Source organism: Primulina tabacum, chromosome 3 (genome assembly GCF_025594145.1).
Source record: "Primulina tabacum isolate GXHZ01 chromosome 3, ASM2559414v2, whole genome shotgun sequence".
Classification (NCBI taxonomy): domain Eukaryota; kingdom Viridiplantae; phylum Streptophyta; class Magnoliopsida; order Lamiales; family Gesneriaceae; genus Primulina; species Primulina tabacum.
In genome coordinates this window covers 5,488,697-5,513,360 of record NC_134552.1, presented here as the reverse complement: position 1 = coordinate 5,513,360, position 24,664 = coordinate 5,488,697, and the positions used below count along the sequence as shown (strand labels likewise).

The 24,664-nt window shown below is 34.1% G+C and overlaps 4 protein-coding genes across 6 annotated transcripts; all 4 read left to right on the top strand.

The window, feature by feature from the left end:
- Positions 1-2,993: 2,993 nt before the first annotated feature.
- Positions 2,994-5,511, top strand: LOC142538866 (uncharacterized). Its single transcript, XM_075644162.1, has 3 exons — positions 2,994-3,100; positions 4,662-4,985; positions 5,254-5,511. The coding sequence occupies exons 2-3, from the start codon at positions 4,709-4,711 to the stop codon at positions 5,331-5,333; spliced, it is 357 nt and encodes a 118-aa protein (XP_075500277.1). The 5' UTR covers positions 2,994-3,100; positions 4,662-4,708; the 3' UTR covers positions 5,334-5,511.
- A 984-nt stretch (positions 5,512-6,495) lies between these two features.
- LOC142539571 (SNF1-related protein kinase catalytic subunit alpha KIN10-like) lies at positions 6,496-11,976 on the top strand. 3 transcript variants are annotated; one of them, XM_075645126.1, is made up of 11 exons: positions 6,496-6,654; positions 7,843-8,033; positions 8,385-8,569; positions 8,677-8,859; positions 8,985-9,116; positions 9,686-9,871; positions 10,190-10,279; positions 10,348-10,431; positions 10,600-10,734; positions 10,971-11,216; positions 11,449-11,976. In XM_075645126.1, exons 2-11 carry the CDS (start codon positions 7,847-7,849, stop codon positions 11,560-11,562), a joined length of 1,542 nt encoding a protein of 513 aa, XP_075501241.1. In that variant the 5' UTR covers positions 6,496-6,654; positions 7,843-7,846; the 3' UTR covers positions 11,563-11,976. The 3 variants fall into 3 exon arrangements, with proteins under 3 accessions (XP_075501241.1, XP_075501242.1, XP_075501243.1); XM_075645127.1 differs by lacking the exon at positions 6,496-6,654 and adding an exon at positions 6,918-7,121; XM_075645128.1 differs by lacking the exon at positions 6,496-6,654 and adding an exon at positions 6,940-7,151.
- Positions 11,977-13,816: 1,840 nt separating this feature from the next.
- LOC142539569 (tetrahydroberberine oxidase-like) lies at positions 13,817-15,718 on the top strand. The gene has a single exon (XM_075645124.1). It carries the CDS (start codon positions 13,923-13,925, stop codon positions 15,528-15,530), a length of 1,608 nt encoding a protein of 535 aa, XP_075501239.1. The 5' UTR covers positions 13,817-13,922; the 3' UTR covers positions 15,531-15,718.
- Positions 15,719-19,614: 3,896 nt separating this feature from the next.
- On the top strand, positions 19,615-24,049 carry LOC142539570 (uncharacterized). Its single transcript, XM_075645125.1, has 15 exons — positions 19,615-19,688; positions 19,771-19,886; positions 19,977-20,085; positions 20,159-20,223; positions 20,982-21,020; positions 21,256-21,352; positions 21,526-21,613; positions 21,841-21,904; positions 21,981-22,057; positions 22,157-22,238; positions 22,469-22,548; positions 22,728-22,812; positions 22,897-23,033; positions 23,107-23,155; positions 23,410-24,049. Exons 1-15 carry the CDS (start codon positions 19,622-19,624, stop codon positions 23,767-23,769), a joined length of 1,515 nt encoding a protein of 504 aa, XP_075501240.1. The 5' UTR covers positions 19,615-19,621; the 3' UTR covers positions 23,770-24,049.
- Positions 24,050-24,664: the final 615 nt, after the last annotated feature.

Sequence of the window (24,664 nt, the reverse complement as noted above, 5' to 3'; positions counted from 1 at the left end):
TGTTCTTGTTTTATCTAAATATAAAAAAATATTATTACATATCACAAATTTAATAATAGCTAATATTATCATATTTAAAATTATTAATTATTAAAATCATATAAAAACAAATTTTAATTTTCAAAAAACTTTATTTTAATTTCTACATCTGTGTGCACTTATTTAATCAACAAAAAAATGTTTTGATATATATTATTACATCGTGTACCAGTCGGACAAGGATTAATAGATATATTATGTCCAAAACTTGTTATTTAGTTCCTTAACAAACGACGAATTAAATTGCAATCTACGATCCCGCCGCGTGCAATAATATCAAAGCACATTATAAGATAGTGACAAATTATTGAAGTTGGCGGGACATTGGGAGCTCGAGTGGGTGTTCAAATTAATTATTCAATTTGTATCTTGCTAGAATCCGAATGAATAAAATAATAATAATAAATATATTAAATATAAACACTTTGTATTATTATTTTTTTAATAGTTGGATTTCGAATTCTTGACATATTATCTCAAACGTAAGATCTGAGTTTCAGGTTTCAGATCAATTATCCATCGTCAATCACTTTGAATTTGGACACAATTACTATAATCAATTTTAATCTTTAGTTAATTTAATTTATCAAAATAGTCTTTTTATCATATCAAATTACGTAGATATCTCATATCATTTAAATTCTATTCACCGTCAATTTCTTTATCTCAAATTCTTTATTTGATTTTCGCAATTTCTCGAATAATCTTATTGAATTCCATGCATTTGAACATAGAGTGGTGATAATTTGAGATAATTCTTTTGTCGAGTATCATTTTTATGCATTTTATTTTTTTGAAGGTTTGTTGTGCATACTCATAAACCGTTAGTATGGAATAAAATAGAGACTTAATTGAGACCATCAGCTTTTTTGTTTATATTTGTGTAAACTCACATTGATGTAATTATTACGTTTCATAACCATGATGATTGATGATTTTGTTTATATTATTTTAAATGAGCAACAATCGTAATAAAATATTATAATCTTAGTGGTTTCGTATGCACTACTTCAAATTAACAATTCATAATTTATTAAAATATGTTTATTGATATAAGCAAGTAGTATTAAAAAAATTAATATATTATAAATTAAATAAAACAGAACAAATGTTAAATCAACTCTTAAAGAGAAATAATATATAATTAAACAAATGAATCACGAAAATGGAACATGTGTGTTCATAGAAAAATGATATTTTATGATTTTTTTAATTAAATAAGGCATAATGCAAAACATGTAATAAAGAAGACCATTTTTAAAATTATGACTTTAAAATAGACTAGAATAATCGATTTTCGTTTATTTAATAAAATAATGGGTTAAATCTCGGATTTTGTGATCCGATAAGTCCGTTAATCAAGAATCCTCGAAAACCGGGAAACCAATCAAAATGAATAATGCCTCGTAGGGTTGTGTTATATATCTCACAAATTTTTATATATGAGATGTGTCAACTCTACGATATTCATATATATATATATATATATATATATAGACACAACCCTGCGAAATACGATCCGTGAGACCGTCTCACACAAATATTTGTCTATTCACGAAAAAATATTATTTTTATATTAAAAATATTTCTTTTATTTTAAATATGAGTAAAATTTATTCGTTTCACGAATAAAAAATCGTGAAATTATATCAAAAGAAACACACTTAATTTTACAACACAAGTCTCTTATCTAATATGATTTTACGAAAAATATTATTTTTATATCAAAGTAATATTTTTTACTCTAAATATGAAGCAAGTTGATCGATTTCAGAAATATAAATATGTGAAATCGTCTCACGCAATATCTGCTAAACAAATTTATATACATATACGTGTGTGTATATAATATGTATATACACTTGCTTATTGTAATTATTCTCTGTGGTTTGATTGTGATTGTAATCATTACTATTGTTTTCATTTGTAGTTGTCAGTATTGGGATTCTTTTAGCTCTTTAAAAGTGAAACTCCCTGCATTTTACGTTATTAAAATTTATGACATCGTAACATAAAAGATCTACTCGATATATATAGTATATGAATAAGATGTACATACACTTCCTTAGTATAATCATTGTGTTTGGTTTGATTGGGATTGTAATCGTTCCTACTGTTTTTATTTGTAGTTGGCAGTGTTGGGGGTTCCTTTTTGCTGTTTAAAGGTGAAACTTCCGGCACTTTTGCCTTCTCAAGTACCCCAAACACATTCCAAATGTGTGTATTATTTTGACGTCGAACGTTACAGAAAATGCATTTTATGTGTACATATACACATTACATTGTAGAATTTACTAATTCAAATGTTAGAAATTACATATCAAAATGAATTAATGGAATCCTCATTATTCTTTAGCATGAAAACAATTAAGAGAGTGCGGATATTTTTTCCCAATGGAAACTTTCCTAAATTTAAATCAAAGGAAAAAAATTTGATCAAGGCCAATGGAAACCTAGTTTTCTGGATCGATTTTGTTTATAATTTACAATTCATTTAAGTTGCGTTTGATTGGATCGATTTTGTTTATAATTTATTGTTAACAATAGAATAATAGATGAAATATAAATTTATATATTACTTTTTCAGGCATTAGTTACACAAAGTAGAATATATTTCAAATATCTTAATTATTAGGTTAACTTGAAATATATCATATTTAACATGAAATACTATATAAACATACAAGAGATAATTTGAAGTTTATGATCTTATTTTATAAAATTACAAAACATATTTGAAATCAATGAATTTGAAGTTAATCGATCTAAATACAACTGAAAGTTTGAGATAATGGCAATTGACAACTGAAGTAGAGGTAGCTGGCCCACGGGCCATGGTCTTTAGGAATGACAGTTTATTGGTTAAATGGATTGGGCCTCCTAATCCAGAAATTAATTTAGACCCAAATGTTACTCAAAGATGCGGCCCATATATATTTGCTCCGACTGGATTGGCTAAAACCCGCCGCTGTGCTTGTTTGCTCAACTTTGTCTGCGTGAGACGTCAACATTCTGCTCCTAGAGCTTTGCGGCGGCGGCATTGGCATTATCGTAATCTGAGGTTAGATTTATGCATGAACAATTGAATATTCACGTCTATCGTTATTGTGATGTGTTGGAGATGCCTTCTGGATTTTGGATTCTGAAGCTTACTGGCTACTGATCGGGAATTGAATTGTTATGGTTGGAAAATTGACGATTTTTGTGAGGAATTGGTGTTTAATTAACATGATTCAGGATTTTTGGGGTGGAGGCGTGTGTGTTTCACAAATTTGGTGATATTCTGATTAACATGCCTCTTCATTTGGTCGCTTGCGTTCCGGAACCGGAACGTCAGCAACTTTGACGAGGTTCCGGGGTGGAACCGGAACGTAATTCACGACGCTTTTGTTTTGAACTGTTGCTGTCGCTATTAGCGACGGTTTTACGTATGTAGCGACGATTTTTATTCGTCGCCGATTTAAATCGGCGACGAGTTTAATAACACCGTCGCTATTCAAACCGTCGCCAAATTAAAATCGGCGACGGTTGAGTCAAAACCGTCGCTACATTTAGCGACGAATTTTCATAAAACCGTCGCAAATTCGAATCAGCGACAGATTTAATAATGCACGTATCTTTGCTTTCTAGTATAAATAATGCAATTATCGGTCCTATTGCACGTCGTATCTTTGCTTTGTAGTACAAATAATGCAATTTTGAGCACATTCATTGTTTGGATAAAACCGTCGCCAAATTAAATTTCTTATTTACATCAAATAATCTATTTAAATGATATTTATTTTAATTTTTATATTTCTAAAATATTTTCCAAAATTTTTAATTTTTATATATTTATAATATTTTTTTAAATACCCGTTCCGCGACCGTTCCGTGAAATTTCATTGTAACTGGAACGGTAGCATCCGTTCCGATCTCCGCAACCGCGACAGCGAACCATGGTCGCTTTCACTACGATATTAGCTTTGAATTTGTTGAACATGTGTGCTTCGTATGGTTTTTCAGTGTCCTTTGTTGTTCATTGCTCGATAAAAAAAAACATGATTTTTTTATTGTATTGAGTTCGTATGATTGACATCAGTTGGTGAATAAGTAGAAAGTCGGATATTGACTTATTTCTGGCTCATTGGTATTGAGTTACTGATGTGCTTGCTTCATGGGACAGTTCTCTTCTGTTAGCACTCGAGGGGACATCACGTTCGTCACTTCTTGGGAATTTTTTTACTTGTTCAACCACTAAATTTTTTTAGCAACTCCGGAATTATACATGGTGATCCTGATCTGAAAAGTGTAATCATTGGTATTGAGTGCAGGTCTTGAATCTTTGCGAGAGTGATATTCACAAGTTGAACGAGATCTAAATGACTCTTCTTTCCATTTTTCTTGGGAAATGGGGCTTCGATTGTTTTATCTTAAGAGTTGTTCTTGGGACCAATATAGAAACCTTAGATCATGAATCTATTGATTTTGATGTCAGGACGTGCTTTCTTTTTTATTTTGTTTTTGTTTTCAGGGATATCATTAATCTATTCAAAAAAATTTAATGTTATTTTTTTGTGGATGATGAGAAGGTAACAGAATTATTGATGTTGCTTTTTCTCTTTTTTGTGCTTATCCTGAAGCTGTGTTGCACAAACCTGTGGTGTTTAACAAACATCTAGTTGATAATATGGCTTCTAGACGAAATGTCAACTATAGTCGTCTTGCTGTCGATGAAGATGATTATTACGGTGATGGAAACAAAAGTCAACATGATCCTAGATTCGACTACACTCCAAAAACCTTCGATAAAATTCCTTGGAAGTCCATCATCCTTGCAGTTTTCCTGCTCCTCCTTGGATGTCTGCTTCTTTTGCTCTCAGTCTTCATCTTCACCAGTCACATGGAAGGGGAATCGTCTCAAGCATATGGCCTCTTAGGACTCGGATTTCTTGCCTTCCTTCCAGGTATCTTAAGATCCTCTTTTTCATCGTTTAATACCTTTGTTTTGTCTAAAGGTTGGTTAGATTATCGTGTAATATAGACACAGTCTTCCTTACGTGAGTGCATGATCATCACTCTATCGATGTTTGAACTCCCTTTTGATGAACATTACTTCCACGGGGTATCATGTACTCCTTTCCACGTTTTGATTAATGTATTATTCATCTTTGCCACATCGGTTTATTTCGCGACTGACAGCTTATATTTTACCTCTTACTTTCACAATTGCAGGATTCTACGAGACTCGAATAGCATACTATTCATGGAGAGGTGCTCAAGGCTATCGCTTTTCATCAGTTCCTGATTATTGAGCCTTCTGCCTCCTTCATCCCCATTTCGGCATCGTGTTTATCTTCCTTTTCGTGTCATGTGTGGCTTTTAGACATTCTTGTAAAAAAAACTTGCATCATCTTAAATTTTTCGACAAATGTCGATGATGTGTGTTGTAATGTGTATTTGTAGATTCAATTTTATCACCATTAGATTCAATTTTGCAATTCTACCATATTTTTAAAAGACTTTTGCAATTTTTTTTAAAACAATTCTAATTCAATCAAATTCATTTATAACCATCTCCATGAATTTCTGTTTGCTGGCCAAGAAATATATCTGATTCCGTCGTTGCGTTGGTATGACAATAACAAAATAATTTCCAATTAGAAAAAAAAACATATTTCAAATTACTATATTATTTATATTCCACAAAATAAATTATACATATATTTGATATATAGCTAAACTATTCCGGCAAAAGGTCAAAAGTTCACGTATTACCTATACCAATTATAATTTTTTAAATATAATTGCATCATTATATTTTTACAAAAAATGACACATAGTTCAAACAATAAATACAAATTACAACAAAATAATTACAAATATTTTCAATATAATTAATAGTATTTTGATAAAAAAAAAATAAACATGACTTCAAAAATATTATTAAGGTACACGAGTACCAGATATATACAAATAATGAGTGGTTTTCATTGTTAAAAAATTTATTGGAAAAAAAAACGTTTCTATCAATAAAATAAGAGTAGGTCTCTTGTGAGACGATCTCACGAATCTTTATATGTGAGACGGGTCAATCATACCGATATTCGCAATAAAAAATAATATTCTTAGCATAAAAAGTAATACTTTTTCATGGATGATCTAAATAAAGGATCCGTCTCATAAAATACGATCCGTAAGACTGTTTCACACAAGTTTTTCTCATAAAATAAAGCAATTGACTTACTCAACCAAAAATACAATATAATAATATTTTTTAAAAAGTCAGAAATAATATTTACAATGATACACTCAACCAAAAATACAATATAATAAGATTTTTTTAAAAAGTCAGAAATAATATTTACAAATTTTATTTATATATATATATATATATACACATTGCGTGCTAAAAATACTAAATTTATTTAAATAAATTATTCGTAAAAATAAAATAAAATAAATGATAAATGACTTCCACAACTCCGAGGTCGAGGAAAAAATATTTTAAAGAAAATAATAAAAACTACGGCGCCTAGCTTTCTCTCAACATCAGCAAAGAAAGAAATTCCCCTTTCTTCCCCCGCATTGGAGGAATCCATCAACCACGAACTGAATCGAATTTTCTCGAAATCTGTGAGTTCAAATTTCTTTTTTAACCTTTTATATTTGAAATTCCCCTTAGCTATGCAGTGGGTTTCTGTTAGTTAGTCCGTACTTCAACTGGGCCCCTTTGCTTTGTTTCAGTGTGTGTTCCTTGCTGATATTTTGTGAATCTTTTTTCGGGCAGGCTTTGAATTTATTCAATTTCGTTTACTATAATTGTTGGTGGGTCAGAAGTTTAAATTTTGATGTTTGTCGTTTTCCAATTAATTTTTTAGATCTGGGACGGGAAATTTTTCAAGCTAAAGTAGGTGTACATTTGTTTTTTGAGGGGAATTGTAGTTTAATTGTCAATATTCGAGTCTTTAGGGGTGAAATGATGAAGTATTTGAAGTAGATTTGAATAAAATTGGGATATTCCGATGAACTCCGTTTTGTGATGTTTACTTGGTGAATTTGGCATCGATAGCTTGGTTTCGCTATAGAACAGCTATAAATTAGTATGGTTACTGCGTTTTACATGTTACAGAGTGTGTTCCTTGCTTGTATTTGTGAATCCTTTTTTGGGCAGGCTCGGAATTTATCGAAATTGTGTTTACCGTGCTTGTTGATGGCTATGAACTTTAAATTTTGTTGTTCTGTAGTTTTTCCCATGAATTTTTTAGATCTGGGATGGGAAATTGTTGTAAGTTAAAGTATGAGGGGAATTGTAGTTATATTATCAAGATTCAGGCCTCTGGGGCAGAAGTAAAGTATTTTTTAATAAAATTGGGATATTCTGATGCTCTAGTGTTTTTGTGATGTTTACTTAGTGAATTTGGCATCAGTAGCTTGATTTCGTTTTAAATTAGTATCTTAATGGTTTTTCTTTAAAAACAATTTTGTGTTTTAAGTTGTTTAGATGATGTCTTAAATTTGATCATTTAGGATAAAAGTTTGAATCTTGATGCATGTTGGAGGATTTGTAGGACATTTTTTAAAATTATTTAACCTCTAGGTGGCATATACTGGCTTGTGAATCGGATTTAAGTTTTTAGCTATTAAATTACTATTTAAGGTTTTATTTTACTCGTTAAAGCATGTTTTTTCTTCCCAAGGCACATATGGATCATGTAGCGTGTTTCACAATTTCGCTAAATACATTTTCAATTGAAGGGTAAAATAGACAGCCAAATAACTATGTTTGTACTGGTTTATATCTCACATTTTTCACATGTTCAGGAATATGGATGGATCAATCCAAGAAGGTAGTAGCGTAGATTCTTTCTTGCAGAACTACAAACTTGGGAAAACTCTTGGGATCGGCTCATTTGGTAAAGTTAAAATTGCTGAACATACTTTGACAAGGCACCGAGTTGCTGTCAAGATCCTCAACCGTAAGAAAATAAAGAACATGGATATGGAAGAAAAAGGTTGGTCTAATAGTTTAAGCAGAGTATATACGCTTTACTTTCTGGTAATGGCATGACAGTCTAGGGCAACTTGCATCTCGTAGAAGTTAGCTTGGTCATTTAGAATTCAATGGTTTCAAGATAAATCAGTTTTCTTGGCTATGATATTCTGCAGATCTGAACCGAAATACCGATTCTTCATTTTGCAGAAACAGATTATATTGTGGAGAACTTTTTTAACAAGCTGCAGTTATATACTTATGTTCTTCTTGTTTTGAAATGCTATAACGTCTAAGAATTCCAATTTTTGTTGTACCAAGCTCAGTTGCTGACCTTACCAACTTTCTTTGATGTCGATTTGTCTTTCCGTAGTTAGAAGAGAGATCAAAATTTTAAGATTGTTCATGCATCCCCACATTATACGTCTATATGAGGTTGTGGAAACACATTCAGACATATATGTTGTGATGGAGTATGTCAAGTCTGGGGAGTTGTTTGATTATATTGTGGAGAAAGGCAGGCTAAATGAGGAGGAAGCTCGCACCTTCTTTCAGCAGGTAGGATGCCTCTTCTGTGTAGAAATTCTTAATATCTTTTGCTTAATGTGTGAGTCAATGCTTTTATATGGTATTTAGTAACTTTGACAATATATTAATGATTGCAGATAATATCTGGAGTTGAGTACTGCCACAGAAATATGGTTGTTCATAGAGATCTTAAGCCAGAGAACTTGCTTTTGGATTCTAAACGCAATGTAAAGATAGCTGATTTTGGTTTGAGTAATATTATGCGTGATGGCCATTTTCTGAAGACAAGCTGTGGAAGCCCCAACTATGCTGCTCCTGAGGTACTAGATAAAAAGTATTGGTGGCTATCATGAATTAAAAATTTCCATTTGAACACTAAAAAATGTTAGTTGAGGTCATTTTTAGAGGAGGATGGAAAGTGAGTGGTTATGATATTTGTTCACAGGTTATATCTGGGAAGTTATATGCGGGGCCAGAGGTGGATGTTTGGAGTTGTGGTGTCATCCTATATGCACTTCTCTGTGGCACCCTTCCTTTTGATGATGAAAACATTCCTAACCTTTTCAAAAAAATAAAGGTTTGTTCACACAACTCTTTAAGTCAACTTTGTTCAAGATCATTATGTTTATATTGGGCCCTTGTCCGTCTGTGTTTAGTTGAAATTCTTGTTCGATTCCTGCAAGACGAGGTGATAAAGTTGACCAAGATATTGTTTATCACAATTATTTTGACTATTTCTTTATCTAAAACAGTTCAAGCCTTCGCAGGTGTGAATATGCTAGTTTGAGCTGATTTTTAGATTGCACAAAACAGGTTGCCATCGCCCCAACCTTAAAAAATGCTCTGGGTCCCGATTTCCAATTCACTATTATAGGATTCACAGTTTGATACTAATTAATTAGCATAAAATGTAAAATGTGGTTTCTTTACTTCAGAAGTAAACTTCACAATTTTTCTCAATCAGTGAAATGATTTATAAGAATTAGACCTCAACTCCAACTGTCAACTCACCAGTCTCCTTGATGGTTTGATTTCTAATAGTGCAAAGACTATCTCTAGCTGTCTAATATCTATAATTGTGAAGTGATGTGTAAGTATTAATATTATGTTCTAAAGTAACTCTCACATTCTTTGAATTGTTTGTAGGGTGGAATATATACCCTTCCCAGCCATTTGTCTGCTGGTGCAAGAGATTTGATTCCAAGAATGCTTATAGTTGACCCTATGAAGCGAATGACTATACCTGATATTCGTGCACACCCCTGGTTCCAAGCTCACCTGCCACGTTATTTGGCTGTGCCACCACCAGATACGGCACAGCAAGCTAAAAAGGTCAATGGAATTTGCGGTGCTTGTATTTTTCTTTTGCTCGTTGAAGTTTCTGCATCATCTAATTTATAGTCTTGTCATTCAATGAACTGGCTTAACATAAAGAGATGTAACTTGTGTTTCCAAATTCCAGTATCCATTCGACTTCTGCATCTTGCCTCGTTGTTCTCTGGTGCAAGGGGTTCACTCACCCTTCTTTAGTAGTTTGTTTTTCTTGTTACTTTGATGAATCCATGGGATTGTTTGTATGTGGTGCCATGCATTGAAATTCTAGCTGGCAAAGCCTCTTTTTAATAATTCAAGGATTTTTATCACTTGCAGATTGATGAAGAGATTCTTCGGGAAGTAACCAAGATGGGATTTGACCGGAATGCCCTCGTTGATTCTCTTCGAAACAGGGTTCAAAATGAGGTGAATTTCAGGACACTATCACCTCACCTATTGAGGTTGAAATTTTCTGATGTCTTGTCATATTTTAGGGTACTGTGACATACTATTTGCTGCTAGACAACCGGTGTCGAGCTTTCAGTGGCTACCTTGGAGCTGAGTTCCAAGAAACCCTGGTATGCTTTTCAATTTTATGCCAATGTTATGAAGTTTGACCTGTTTCTGATCTATGTTTTTCATTTTTCTTTTTTTGAAATCCATAATCTTGGTCCATGATATTTTGTAAAATTCTCGGATTTCAGTTTACCTGAATATTTTTGTATGATCACACCTGATTTCTGTAGGAATTTGGGAATAATCGGATGAATCCTAGTGACACGGTACCGTCTCCTCTCGGGCAACGGCTATCAGGAATCGACTATCAGCAATTAGGAGGAAGGCAGTTTCCTGCTGATAAAAGATGGGCGCTTGGACTCCAGGTTAGTTGGCATCTCTATAATTCATTCCTGTCTTTGGGGCATATTCACAAAGCTTTCTTGCCTGAAAGAAAACGGGTTAATAGCATAAGAGCAGGTGATTGTCTTAGTTCATTCTCAACTCTTTTTCTTTTTTGTCGGGAGAAGAATCTTTGGGTTGTGACATTCCCCATATATTGTGCATTTGATTGTATTTTTATATTTCATGATATTTGTTGAGCTTTGGATTTTTCGTGCAGTCTCGAGCCCATCCTCGTGAGATTATGACTGAAGTTCTCAAAGCTCTGCAAGAATTGAATGTTTACTGGAAAAAGATTGGACCTTACAACATGAAGTGTAGGTGGATTCCAAGCAGTCCTGGTCGCCACGAAGGAATGATTAACGATTCCATGCACGACAATAATTATTTTGGTGATGATTCAGCTATTATAGAGAATGATGGTGCTGTTAGGTCGGCGGCCAATGTCGTCAAGTTTGAAGTTCAGGTGATGATTTTTCACTTTTTTTACATGATTTATTTATATTGGAATCATAATGCTGAAGTAGCCTTTAAAGAAACCTACCGTTCACCAATGTATAAAATCTTTAGATTTGATTTGTTTGCATGCATAGATAAGCAAGTAGAACTTCTTAAAACATTACATAAAACTGGCGCCTTTTCATGTCGACTCTATGTCAAAGATCGGCGTTCAACTTCTCAAATTATATTTTTTACAGCTTTACAAAACTCGGGAAGACAAGTACTTGCTGGACCTGCAGAGAGTTCATGGGCCGCAGTTTCTGTTTCTTGATCTCTGTGCCGCGTTCCTTGCTCAGCTTCGCGTCCTTTAAAGTTAGATCACCAGCTCCATCAAACTCTAGCGTGGAGGGTGTAGTTGATGCTGTATATAGTTATTACCACCGCCTAAGTCCTGAATTCGTCGCCTAAAAGATGAACGGTCGTCCACCGCCTGTAATTTTTTATCCACTCTCTAGGAGTTGGCTTCTGCAACGACACATTCTCGATTCTTAATCGTAACTCTTCTTCTCTTATTTTATTTATCCATTGTAAAGACCAAAGAGATGCAGGAATTTCCACCCTTTTCTTTTGGAACACATAATTTAATCATCATACCCAAGTATATGCTGCTGACATCAGTGCTGTGCCGAAGGGTTTGGTGGAGTTCATCTGTTCATTGACACAAAATTCAGTGTAAACTATTCCAGATGTAAGAAATATCTTGTGGATAATCTGCCATTGAATTTGATTTTCCTCCATAATTTTTCATTCTCCTTCTCAACTTAACACCTGGGATTAGAGGTGCAAGATGAGTCGAGTTACTCGCAAGTTGTTTACGCAACCTCGATTATTAGTAGTTTATTGGTATTGCTATTTAATTTGTTCTCAAGTTTGAATCCGATCAACTAAAAGTCAATTTCTTTTGGATGTACTCAACTTGAAAATTCATCCTAAACTTAAAAAAATTGTTGCAAAATTAGTTCTTGGCATTATTGTTGGGTTTAGAAACTTTAAATTTTTTTATTTTGTTGATAATAAAATTTGTTATTGTATTTTGAATATATATATATACTCAAGTGTGAATTTACTAACTCAAGATGAAAGCTGAAATTCGAATTTAGCCAATCTTAGAATCTAACGAGATGTATTTTGATGATATATCATAGTTCAGAGATGCAAATGTACAGCCGCCATAAAGCTGAACAAAAAACTCAGTTTGGGACAAATCGTATCTCATGTTAGTTGGACTGCTTCGAATGTTATTTAGGTAAACTGATGGTTGCAAGACCAAACTGATTGTAACGAAAACAACAATCATTTGGGCATAAGCATTTTCGATATTGGACCAGCTCGTTTATCCAAATGGAACGATTCAACATGCGTAACGAAGCTAGTACAATTATATACAAATCATATTCACAAGTCGAAGTCTGAATTAGATTTTAAGATGCTGATAAATGACGATGAATCTACTAGTTTTGCACAGCTGATTTCAGCAGACCTCATCAGTTTGGTTCAGTCTAGCTGATGAGCTCAACTGAATGATCAGTCTAGCTGACGAGCCTAACTGACAGCAGACCTTAAAATCAGTCAGGCTCAGGAAAAGCATCCAGCAAGGCGGAAATGACCGTTTAATGTCATAAATTGTCCATAATCTTTCCCAACGGTCATATTCTTGTGTCTAGCGTATATATATCATTCTTAGAGCCTATAAATATAAAATCTTGAAGATCAAATACAAAATTTTGAAGGGAATTCAAATCATAGACATCATACATGAAGAAATTAGTTATAGATACATTTGATATACACACTGTAAAAATCCTCACATAATCACTCACGTATATACACGAGAGTTGAACTTCAAAACTTGGATGAATGAATATTCACACAAAGACAAGAAAGGTTGTTTTTGAAATCTTGACATAAGAGACGTTAAACATTATACAGATTGTGAGGTTGCAGCATTCAATCGAAAGTATGCTAGGAGTTTCGATTAGGCAATGAACAAGTTCTAAATCGAAATGAGTTTGTACAAGAAGTTGCATAAATCACCGCCTTCTAGTGGATCTTTCATTAGGGAAAGAAGGGGCATGACATATGAGTTATTAATCTCCGAACATTCATAAACAAATTCGTGTCTATTGATTTATTACATTTATTTACTTGCTATTATTTTAAAGATGCATTACTAAAATATTTTATTCATTTTTCAAATACCAAAATATTGCATGCCAAGTGTTTGATAAAACATTTCAACCAAACCATTTTCATATTCAACTTGCATATCTTTAAAATGATTTACCAAAATGTTTAATCAATTTATTCGAAAAATAATTTTGAGTGCATTACGTTGGTTTGAAATTCAAACTAGATTTAATTATCATGTTCAATATTTCAAAAATCGAGCTAATAATTGTTCATATTTGGTAGAGTGATCGAACTATGATGCTTGGCCTGTGATTCAGTTTAAAATATTCGAGTTGTATCGTCACCATCCACTATAATTTTTGATAAAACGACAAACGTTTGTTTTTTATGATATTCGGCAGAAAACCTTATGTTAAAAAATTATGCAATATGTCCTATTTTCCCTGATTTAAGGAGGTTTTTTGTAATTAGTTTTAAAACCACAAATGTCTATTATTTTTTTCGGATATTTTTTATCAGTGGACACAAACATCTCCAAATCATGAAGTTTCTAAGCATTTTGGCACCCTTTCTTGTTATCTTTTCGTGTTCACTTGTTGTTTCTGCTGAAGAACATTACCGTAATTTTCTTGAATGTCTGGCACATAAATCCAACGACGACTCCTCGTTCTTTGACGATGTTTACACCCCAAGCAACTCCTCCTACACGTCCATTCTGAGGTTCTCCATCCAGAACCTTAGATTCGAGACACCGTCTACTCAGAAACCGTTGGTGATCATAACACCACAGCAAGAATCACAAATCCCACCGGTCATTTGCTGTGCCAGAGAGAATGTAATGGAAATTAGAACACGAAGTGGCGGCCATGACTATGAGGGACTTTCTTTCGTGTCCAAAGTCCCTTTCGTGATCCTTGATTTGATCAAATTCAGTGAAGTAAGTGTTGATGCTGAGTCGAAAACTGCTTGGGTCCAATCTGGAGCAACTCTGGGCACTCTATATTATAGAATCACAGAGAAAAGCCAAACCTTAGGGTTCCCTGCCGGTGTGTGCACAACTATTGGCGTTGGTGGACACCTAAGTGGAGGAGGATACGGCATGTTGATGAGGAAGTATGGCCTCGCAGCTGATAATGTCGTTGATGCAAGAATAGTAGACGTTAATGGTAGAATTCTAGATAGAGAATCCATGGGTGAAGATCTTTTCTGGGCCATTAGAGGTGGTGGAGGCGCAAGTTTTGGTGTAATTCTTGCATGGAAAGTACAATTAGTGGATGTTCCCGAAAACATCACTGTGTTTTCTGTTGACAAAACTTTGGAGCAGAATGCAACTCAACTTGTCCATAAGTGGCAATATATTGCTCATAAATTTGAGAAGGAATTACTCATCAGAGTCATCTTAACTAGGACGAACGCCAACCAAGGTGGTAGAAACTACACGATTCGGGCTACGTTTAATTCTCTTTTTGTTGGTGGAATTGATAGGTTGCTTCCAATTATGCAAAAAAGTTTCCCAGAATTAGGTTTGGTGAGAGAAGACTGCACCCCAATGAGTTGGATTCAATCGATCCTTTATTTCAATGGGTTTCGGATAGATTCACGTGAGATCCTACTCGACAGGAAGCAACCTAGTGTTCGATACTTCAAAGCAAAATCAGACTATGTGCAGAATCCTATCCCTGAAAATGGCCTTGAAGGGATCTGGAGATTGTTTTACGAAGCTGAAGCAAACGAGGCAGTCATTATCTTTACCCCTTATGGCGGAAGAATGGATGAAATTCCCTCATCCGATATTCCATTTCCTCACAGAGCTGGTACTTTATACAAAATCCAGCATTTGGCGTATTGGGAATCGGCAGAAGCACAAGATTCAGATAGTTACATAAGCTGGATCAGAAGACTTTACAGTTACATGACTCCTTATGTTTCGAAATTACCTAGGGCGGCATACGTCAATTACAGGGATCTTGATATTGGAGCCAATAGAGATCACGGAGCCACAAGTTATCCACAAGCCAGAATTTGGGGTTTCAAGTATTTCAAGAACAATTTCGACAGGTTGGTTCAAGTGAAAACCGTCGTCGATCCTGAGAATTTCTTCAAGAATGAACAAAGCATTCCTTCACTTCTCTGGCAGCGGAAAGATTAGATTGTGGGAAATAAGAAATGTTTTTTATGTACTGCATTAATAATCGTTGCGTGGCTTATTTATGAATAAATGCTGGGAAAGAAAATTATTCACTAACCTGATTTGGTAAATGATCCCAGCATGCCTTCGATAGATTCATTTCTCTTGGTGCAAAATGAACAAACTAGAACATAATTAGCTTCATTTCATATGAAAGAAAGCCCCAAATATTATGCATTATTCATTCATCAACATTGGTTCGTACTAACTCATGTAGCGATTACACACAACTATGGCAAACAGTCGTAGAAATCCGTTGGTACGACGTCCTGCAAGAATGTTAACATCCTCGGAGGGTGCTCCTATGTTACAGCAAACACACTACACATGATTTAACCTTTCTTCAAAACCCAGAGATAGTTTTCCATGATGGAAAGAAAACCCAGAGTAACTAAAAAATGAAGATAATCAAAGGAAACATTACGAATAAAATAGACATCATTTTCATCAAATAAGGAAGATACGATGGCAAACACATGTGTTGTACTCCAGTTGATCCTCTTAATTTTGCAATAGATCTTCAAGATCATCCAGCAAAACATACCTCTTCCCCATATTGAAAACAATACATTTTTGTATTAAAAAAATAAAGAAATTTTATAAAATGTTTATTTTTTAATTAGGTTGATATGATCAATTTAATTGTTGTTTTTTTCCTAAATAACCGATTAATTCTCTTTTCAAATAAAAATTGCACGAATGGTGAAAGAATCGTCGTATTCCCCCGAAGATAGATTGTTACGAGCCATACTTGGCATTCAGATATCTACTTCAAAAGAAACTTGTTTAAAACTACCTATAGGTGGTAGGGGTCGGGTTATTGATGTGAGGTGGATCCAGAAAAAGGGAGGTTTTAGTTATAATCCAGAAACGATTCGTATATATATATTTCACAGAAACGTGAAATCAAAGTAGGCGATGAAGTGTCTAGAAGACACGGAAATAAGGGCATCATTTCAAAGATTTTGCCTAGACAAGATATGCCTTATCTGCAAGATGAAAGACCTGTTGATATGGTCTTCAACCCATTAGGAGTACCTATTTGAATGTTCGCTGGGGTTCGCGGGGGGTCAACTAGACAGACATTATCGAATAGCCCCTTTTGATGAGAGATATGAACAAGAAGCTTCGAGAAAACTAGTGTTTTCTGAGTTATATGAAGCCAGTAAACAAACAACAAATCCATGGGTATTTGAACCTGAGTATCCAGGAAAAACTAGAATATTTGATGGAAGGACGGAGAATCCTTTTGAACAACCCGTTATAATAGGAAAGCCTTATATCTTGAAATTAATTCATCAAGTTGATGATAAAATCCATGGACGTTCCAGTGGACATTATGCGCTTGTTACACAACAACCCCTTAGGGGAAGGGCATAACAGGGGGGACAACGAGTAGGTGAAATGGAGGTTTGGGCTCTCCGAATTTCTAATTACTTTAAATTTTAAAGCCCTTTTACTACAAGACAAGAAAGTAAGGGATCAAATTTGTTTTGAATAAGTCTTTTGAGCCGGTCTAACGTATATAAACTGCTCGAATGGATTCATACATGGGATGAAATAATATTTTTGGCAACAAATTCATCTCACAATGTCGACCCGTAAGACAGTATTGGGTTAGTCTATGCAACACCGATTGTTTCATCCTCTATTCTAATATAATTAGATATCGTGAGTTTTCGCATTTTTATGGAAATTATGTTGATGATCCAAGAACTACCATATCACAATATCATAATGATAGAAATACTTCAGTTGTTGCATAAATAATCCGACGGTAACATAGTAATTTTATGATTAATTTATTTTAGGAATAACCATGAATCGACCACCGTTGTTTAGCCGGAAAATTATATGTCAACACCAACAAAATAACACAATCTCAATAAATACAGTCATATATGCCAAAACCATGGTATCTAATATTCTTTTTTCACAAATAAACTCAAACTCATGTAAAATGCACATTATAACTCAATTTATAAATATAAATTTTTTTAAAAATAGTGTGTTAAAACTGGAAACCTGACCGATGAATTCAGAAAAATACACCTATAAACTGAAACCACCAGTATTTTAGAACAATATGTATTTTAGTGCTTTTGGGGCCCATAATTCAGAAGCCCTACACCATGTTGTATCAACACAGACGTATTTTATATTGCTACAAGGTGGTATAGAGCTTCAGAATTGTGCGCAGATTAACAAATTCGTCGAGCAAAGAAAATCTATATGATATTCTGTTGAATAGAAGAAATTTCAAGAAACCAAATATTTAAATCAACAGATAACTTACATGGGCTCGTCTAGAATCTTCCAAAAAATATTCTTCAAGTTTCTAGCTCCGATCCCAGCAATCAGCATATTTGCGAGACATTTTCAAGAGAAATAATTGAATCATGAAATTTCCCATCTTCGCCTCTGGTTTTTGATTCTACGTGAAAACCCAAATTATAGGCTATAACAAACTTTTTTCCCACCAAATTACTCCTTCCCCATAATGTGAAATTACTAAAATAAATTTTTTTTTACCTTAACTATTATTTTTTAAAATAATCATATATTTTTCGGTAAAAACTTGTGTGAGATGGTCTCACGAACGTATTTTGTGAGACGGATCTCTTATTTGGGTCATCAATGAAAAAATATTATTTTTTTATACTAAGAATATTACTTTTTATTCTAAATATCGATAGGGTTAACTCATCTCACAGATAAAGATTCGTGAGACCATCTCACAAAAAACATACTCATATTTCCCAACTTAGATTTGAAGCCTCATTGAACTATTTATTTTTTTTAAATGAAAACCAAATATTAATATTATCTGAACCCACTTTACATGTTGTATTAGCATATAAAAATTTCATTTTTTTCCCGATTTGTGTATGCTAATTTCCGTTTCATATTATGTTCACTCCTATTCATACATACTAATTTAATTTAACTTCTCTAAAAAATATGGGTTGATTGTGTAATATGAGTGATAAAAAAATTTATCAAACGCAAATAAATCATGTAGTGTGATTGATGAATATGTCAGATGATTCAGATAAACATGAACAAGGAATATCACACACATAAAACAATAACTTGTACATTCCGTATAAGTGTATAACATAGTTTATGATAAAGAGATAGTGCAAATTAACAAATACATTAAGAAAATCAACAAAACTGACCGGTGGTCAACGGTTTTGGCCAAAAACATGACCGTGAACGGTTTTAGTTTTTAAAACCTAGATAGTCGTGAGGTTGGAAGGGTCGAACTCGGCGAGTTGGATTTGTTTAATTTTTTAAAATTGTAAGGCCAGTCAATTACAATCAACAGATCAAGTGTTTATTGGAGATCAACGGTCACGGTCAAATGGTAATTTATCAATCCGGCGAGTTTGAATTGTCAGGGTCGACCGTTGTTTGAATTATATTTTTTTGAAAAAAATGAACGACCACGATTTTGTGGTTATCGACAATCAACGATCATGATGATGTAACGGTTGTGCAACGGTCGTCTGTCGGGTCGATTTGGACTCGGACCGACGGGTCGACCATTTAAAATTTTTTCTCCAAATAAACCGTGTAAATATCTCCATCCCTTTCGTTTTTTCTCGTTCAACTCTCAATCTCCTATAAGAAAGAAATGCAAATATATTGACGATCCAGGTGGACTTGAATTTCTAGAAACTGAAATCAGATAATCATGCACGCAAATCGACATTTAGTCGTCTTACTTTCATTTTATTAACATAGATCCTTAGCATAATTTCTTTAGCTTTAAATTTAGTTATTCAATCTAAATCACTGGATAGTTTTTTTAGTTAGAAGTACTTTGAAATATTGGGATTTTGTAGGGGTCAAATTGCAATTTGGCACCGTCAACCAATATAATGCGTGCGAGGAGCCAAATTTTTTTGAATTTCCCGGCTCGCACAAGCACAATATGTATCGCGCCAAATCGAAACCTATCCCCAGGTCTCCCGCCAACGCGGAGCAAACCTTCATCAACGTGAATGTGCGAGGGTTTACAGAAGTAATCCACACGCAGCGCGGATATGGAGATCTCCAAACCTAAATCATTCTTCCAAGACATCAGATCCAGAGAAATCAATGGATTTCGAGGTAACCTTTCAATATTTCTTCGGAAATTCAGTGCCATAGATGGGCGTGAAGTTTTTCTGTGTTTAACATTGTTAACTTGCAGTAAGAAAGCGTCCCTATGTGGGCAGCAGCGATTTACAAGATCTCGAATCAATCGGAGCTGTGGCAGTCGAGCACCTCGGTGAACCCTCTCCTCCGATGGCCTTGTCGTTCTGCAAGGTTGATTTTGGAGTATTCTTGTAGTAATTGCATGCACGTTTGTTCTTTTTGCGGAGTTTTGTTGTGACATTGTATTAATGTGTGCTACAGACGAGTAGAAATGCTCATATTCTAGCTCTAACCGATGAACGAGGTTATGTCAACCTACTTCATACTCGAGGCAAATTTTCGGATTTATCCTCATTATATGAGAACGCAGGCAAGTTAAAGTGCGGATAGAACATTAATGGCGTGATAAGGTTTCGGTTTTTGATTCCTTTGTGTTTCTGCAGAAAAATCCAAGGTTTGCGAATGGGTTGCCCATGATAATGCCATATTTGATGTATGCTGGATCAAGGTGCCTGCCTACTCACTTTTGCATTTGTCCAACTATTTATTCTGTTATTCTTACATCGTTTAAATGTTCACAACTATAATGAAAGAGTTCCAGTAGATCATGTACAACATTAAGCTATGAACCAAAGTATATTCAACCCTTTAAGCTCTCATACAATCTTATGTGTGAAGAAAAAATTATTCAATCCTTTAAGTTCTCTTGTAAGAGGATGTAGAGTTAAATGTGTTTTTTTAATAGAAAATGTATCGAAGTTAAGTATAACATACCACATAAATATGAACAATTATTTGAAAAACTCCTAATTGTGCGTTTGTATGATCAATCATTTGAAGATATCAAAATTACCACGTTTGTATGGACATCTGATTTTAAAATTCAAACTAGAAAGAATATATGGTACTTCTATTTGTTCAGATCTCTACAAGAATGCTTCCAAATAAGGGAAAGACCCATACAGTTTAGAAAAATTAATTTGAAGTTTTGGGCATAAGAGTAATATTAAGTTATGTGAACATAAGTTTGCAGGACACCAATACAGCAAGTGAAGTGATTCCCTGAATAAATCTAAAAGTTACCTTCAGCTGGGCGGCTCCATATTGATGATTGACAACAATTAGAAGATAATTTATTGCCATAATTGAAGTCTTAAATAAAATCTTGAACAAAAGAAACTAGCTTATCTCGGTAGTTCTTCATATCTGGATATTAACTGGCATAGATTCCTTCAGAGTAGTAAAGTATTGCTTGATTTTCTCCAGGAGGATACAAATATTGTAACTGCTTCAGGAGATCAAAGTGTGAGTCACCAATCTCTTGTGAATTCTATTATCATTTGATCCTTATTCCATAATAGATGGTTTTAATATATAATGTAAAGCTTTAGCGCCCTTCATATGTAGTTAATCCTGAAAAAATGCACTAATTTTGTTTCCATCCTCACAAGTCTGTTAAAAGACTGAAGAAAAAGAGCTCTCTATATTTTTATGGTTACTTGAATTGATTATCATGGCTCAAAATCTGCCTTTTGAGCAGATTAAAGTTTGGGATGCACAAGATAAAAAATGCATTAGAGCATTGATGGGGCACACTGGAAGCATAAAATCAATTAGTTGTCATCCTACTAATCATGGTAAATTCATGGTCATACAGTCCTGCCTCATGCTTTAGTTTTGTAGAATCTCTTCATCTCTCCTTTTTTTTTTCTATCTGACATTTAATTGTTTAATATAAAAAATGGCAGTTCGCACTCAGTTTCATGCGTTCAATTTCACTGGTTTATCCATTTAATTTTCTGCTCAACAGATATTGTCGTATCTGGTTCAAGAGATGGGTCATTTGCTCTATGGGACATCAGGTCCTCCAAAAATACTCATCAGAATTTTCGCATGTGGTAATTTTCAGCTTCTTTTCATCCAGCCGAATAAAATAGAAACACTTGAACAATATATTGTTCTTTTTTGCTTATCTATGTATTCCAGTATGCAACTCTTGATTACAAACATATGAAATAATTCATGGTTGGTCTAAGATCGGGTTCACAATGAAATTTCATTACTAATATGATGTCAGTGGAATAAACTTGAGCCTTTGGTTTTACTACCCCAAATTATTTTGCAGGCCCACTTCTGTAGTTCATGAGGCTCATATTTCTCCTGGTAGAAGACGACGTAGGCGCACAAAGGTAGGTTTGCTTATTCATTGCTCTGTTTGTTCTCGTGTTCTACTTTTTCGTCAACTGAAGGAAGTTTTTTTGCCAGGCTGAGTCCATGAGCATCACATCAGTTCTTTTCCTCAAGGATGAAGTTTCTGTTGCTACTGCTGGAGCAGTTGACAGGTACGTGAGGCTTTTTGATGATTCATAACCATGTGGTTTTGTGTGTTTGGAGCTTTATATTAACGACAGTGTCTTTCTCAATTTCCCTAAAACACTCAGCGTTGTTAAATTCTGGGACACCAGGCATCTTAAAGCTCCAATTACTCATGCATGCCCTAAGCTGGAATCATTAAGTGAGAGGGTAAGGTCTTTCTCTACATACTGAGTAACTTCATTTTTTCTGCCTTGAACTTTACAGTATTTGCACTTAAGTAGTATAACACAGATGATTATCTGCGGCAGTTCAGATATTTATTTGGATTTCCAAAATGTGCCTCATTTGAAATGCCATAAATATCTCCCATTGATCTTGTAGTTCCTAAAGATTAAATTCACAATGAATTTCAGAGTAACAAAATTATTCTTTTGCAGGGAAGACGTTCGAGTGGCATTTCTAGCTTGTCTCAAGATTTAAATGGAGTGTTCATTACGGCCTCATGCATGGATCACAGGTGGAAAAAAAAGGATTCTCGAAGAATGTCTTCATTTGACAAGCACCACCTCTAATGATATCATACACTGCCATATAAACATCCTGCATGAAAATAAATCTCGAGTTTCATTTTTATCATTTCTTGATGTGACCGCACATTCTTGTTGTATTCAGCAACGCTGCCTTTTGTTATTGCAGAATATACCTATATAATGTACTCCAACTTGAAAAGGGACCAATAAGAGCTTTCTCTGGTGGTAGAATCGAATCATTTTTCGTAAAGGTACAATTATTTAAACATTTAGGCTTTAAACTCAGTTGTTGATACTTGACTGTCTGATAAATATGACAATTACTCTTATTACAGGCTGCAATCAGTCCCAATGCAGCTCACATTCTCAGTGGTTCTAGTGATGGTAATGCCTATATATGGCAGGTGAATAATCCTCATCTGGATCCTATCATTTTGAAAAGCCACGATGGAGAAGTCACAGCAGTGGACTGGTAAGATTTAGAATAAACATTATTGTGTGCTACGGCGAAAATCTAACTTCTAATTATAATTTACTCCCGCTAGGTGTCCTTCCGAGACGGGGAAAGTAGCTACTTGCTCAGATGATTTTACTGTAAGCTAGACAATTATTCGATCTATTTTATGTTATTCTTAAAATTCTCGCCACCGATATAGAGGTGAACCAGACTACCAGAGGGGGAAGGTCATTGGCCTTCTTCCCGCTAGACTAAAATCTTGGGTCACCCCAGTAAAGATATACTAGATTCTGACATTGCATTCATAGCATACTGTTTTTTATTTAAATGTTGGTGAGAGCAACCTCAAACATTCTTGAAACATGCATCTAAGTTTCCAAAAATCTGTTAGGTTCGTTTTTGGAACATTCCGAGTAGTTGTTACTCAAACACACGATCTCCTTCATCAAGTCGAAAGAGGATCATGGCATTTCCGAGCATGAAACAGAGAAAATTGTTTGTGGCCGATCAATACGAAAGAGACTGTAGACTCTCAGATGAAAGACGCCATGTCAACTCACCTGCAGCTGCACTCATTCTGCCTGAGGTCTGCACCCCAAAATCCCAGAAGAAACCATTTTCTTTGAGCTTTGAGGTAAAAGAACATTTAGAAAAAAACCCCGAAACCGACACAAATAGCCCTTCATCTGTTCTTAATCCTCCATCTTCATTGAAGAGAAAGACAATCCGAGATTACTTTTCTGTTTCCTGATAAAGCGTTCTTTTTTTAGATGAATTTTAACTGTTGTATAGTTAATGCCTCTGTCTCTGTTGCTGTATATGCTGGCACTCTGCGGCAGGCTTATCGATAGAGTGATTTGATATACTTGGGATGAAAAATCACATTTTTGTCGAGCATTATCTCAGAAAAATTATGTACTTTTTATTTGACAGAAGATGTTCATTCCCTTCTGTCTGAAAAATAGGATGCATGTAAACTCTAGTTTAGGCAGTTTTAGAATTCATGAAGGTTTTGCATTCTTTGCCAATTCCAAATGGATTTATCTCAGTAAATGTTGTGAAGCGTGGCAAACTTCAAACCTGAAAAACATATTAAACTTTCAATATAGTTTTAATTATCTTGAGCTAATGGATAAATAAGATACTGTAAAAACAAAAAATCTAAGCTAATTGTATAAATTTGATATTGGGGCGAAGTGAATGAGATTGGGTTTTTTGTAAAGAATTTGAGATGGTTTCAAACAATCTAAACAGTATAATATCATAATTTTAATGGTGAATTAAAAAGTAAGTTTTTCCCCCTCATTTAGCGCATTTGATCTCTTTTTTCCTCTCTTTTTTTACCAAGTTGCATTTTGTTTAGGTGTATTCTGAAAATAAACATTCGCATAGAAACTCAACATAATTGAATGGATTCGTTAAATATGCATAAATTGACATAGTTTGTGATTTCTGGCCTGTAATGATTTTATAATTTATAGTGATCGATATAGAATACGTACTATTCTTTATATGCATGTGTCGTGTTTGTATAGAATATTATTTTTGGAGTAAAATTCATTTTCGACTTTAAATTAAATAGAACACTTTAGAAATTATTGAAAATCATAATTTGTTTAATTTTAAAATTATATCTTAGAAGTAAC

Bases quoted from the DNA above. Each gene is read 5' to 3' on its own strand.
- LOC142539571 (XM_075645126.1), top strand. From the start codon at position 7,847: ATGGATGGATCAATCCAAGAAGGTAGTAGCGTAGATTCTTTCTTGCAG. The intron at 8,570-8,676 runs GTAGGATGCCTC...TAATGATTGCAG, and splicing joins CTCGCACCTTCTTTCAGCAG to ATAATATCTGGAGTTGAGTA. The intron at 10,432-10,599 runs GTATGCTTTTCA...TGATTTCTGTAG, and splicing joins CTGAGTTCCAAGAAACCCTG to GAATTTGGGAATAATCGGAT.
- LOC142538866 (XM_075644162.1), top strand. From the start codon at position 4,709: ATGGCTTCTAGACGAAATGTCAACTATAGTCGTCTTGCTGTCGATGAA. The intron at 4,986-5,253 runs GTATCTTAAGAT...TCACAATTGCAG, and splicing joins ATTTCTTGCCTTCCTTCCAG to GATTCTACGAGACTCGAATA.
- LOC142539570 (XM_075645125.1), top strand. From the start codon at position 19,622: ATGGAGATCTCCAAACCTAAATCATTCTTCCAAGACATCAGATCCAGA. The intron at 22,058-22,156 runs GTACGTGAGGCT...TAAAACACTCAG, and splicing joins ACTGCTGGAGCAGTTGACAG to CGTTGTTAAATTCTGGGACA. The intron at 23,156-23,409 runs GTAAGCTAGACA...AAAATCTGTTAG, and splicing joins CTTGCTCAGATGATTTTACT to GTTCGTTTTTGGAACATTCC.
- LOC142539569 (XM_075645124.1), top strand. From the start codon at position 13,923: ATGAAGTTTCTAAGCATTTTGGCACCCTTTCTTGTTATCTTTTCGTGT.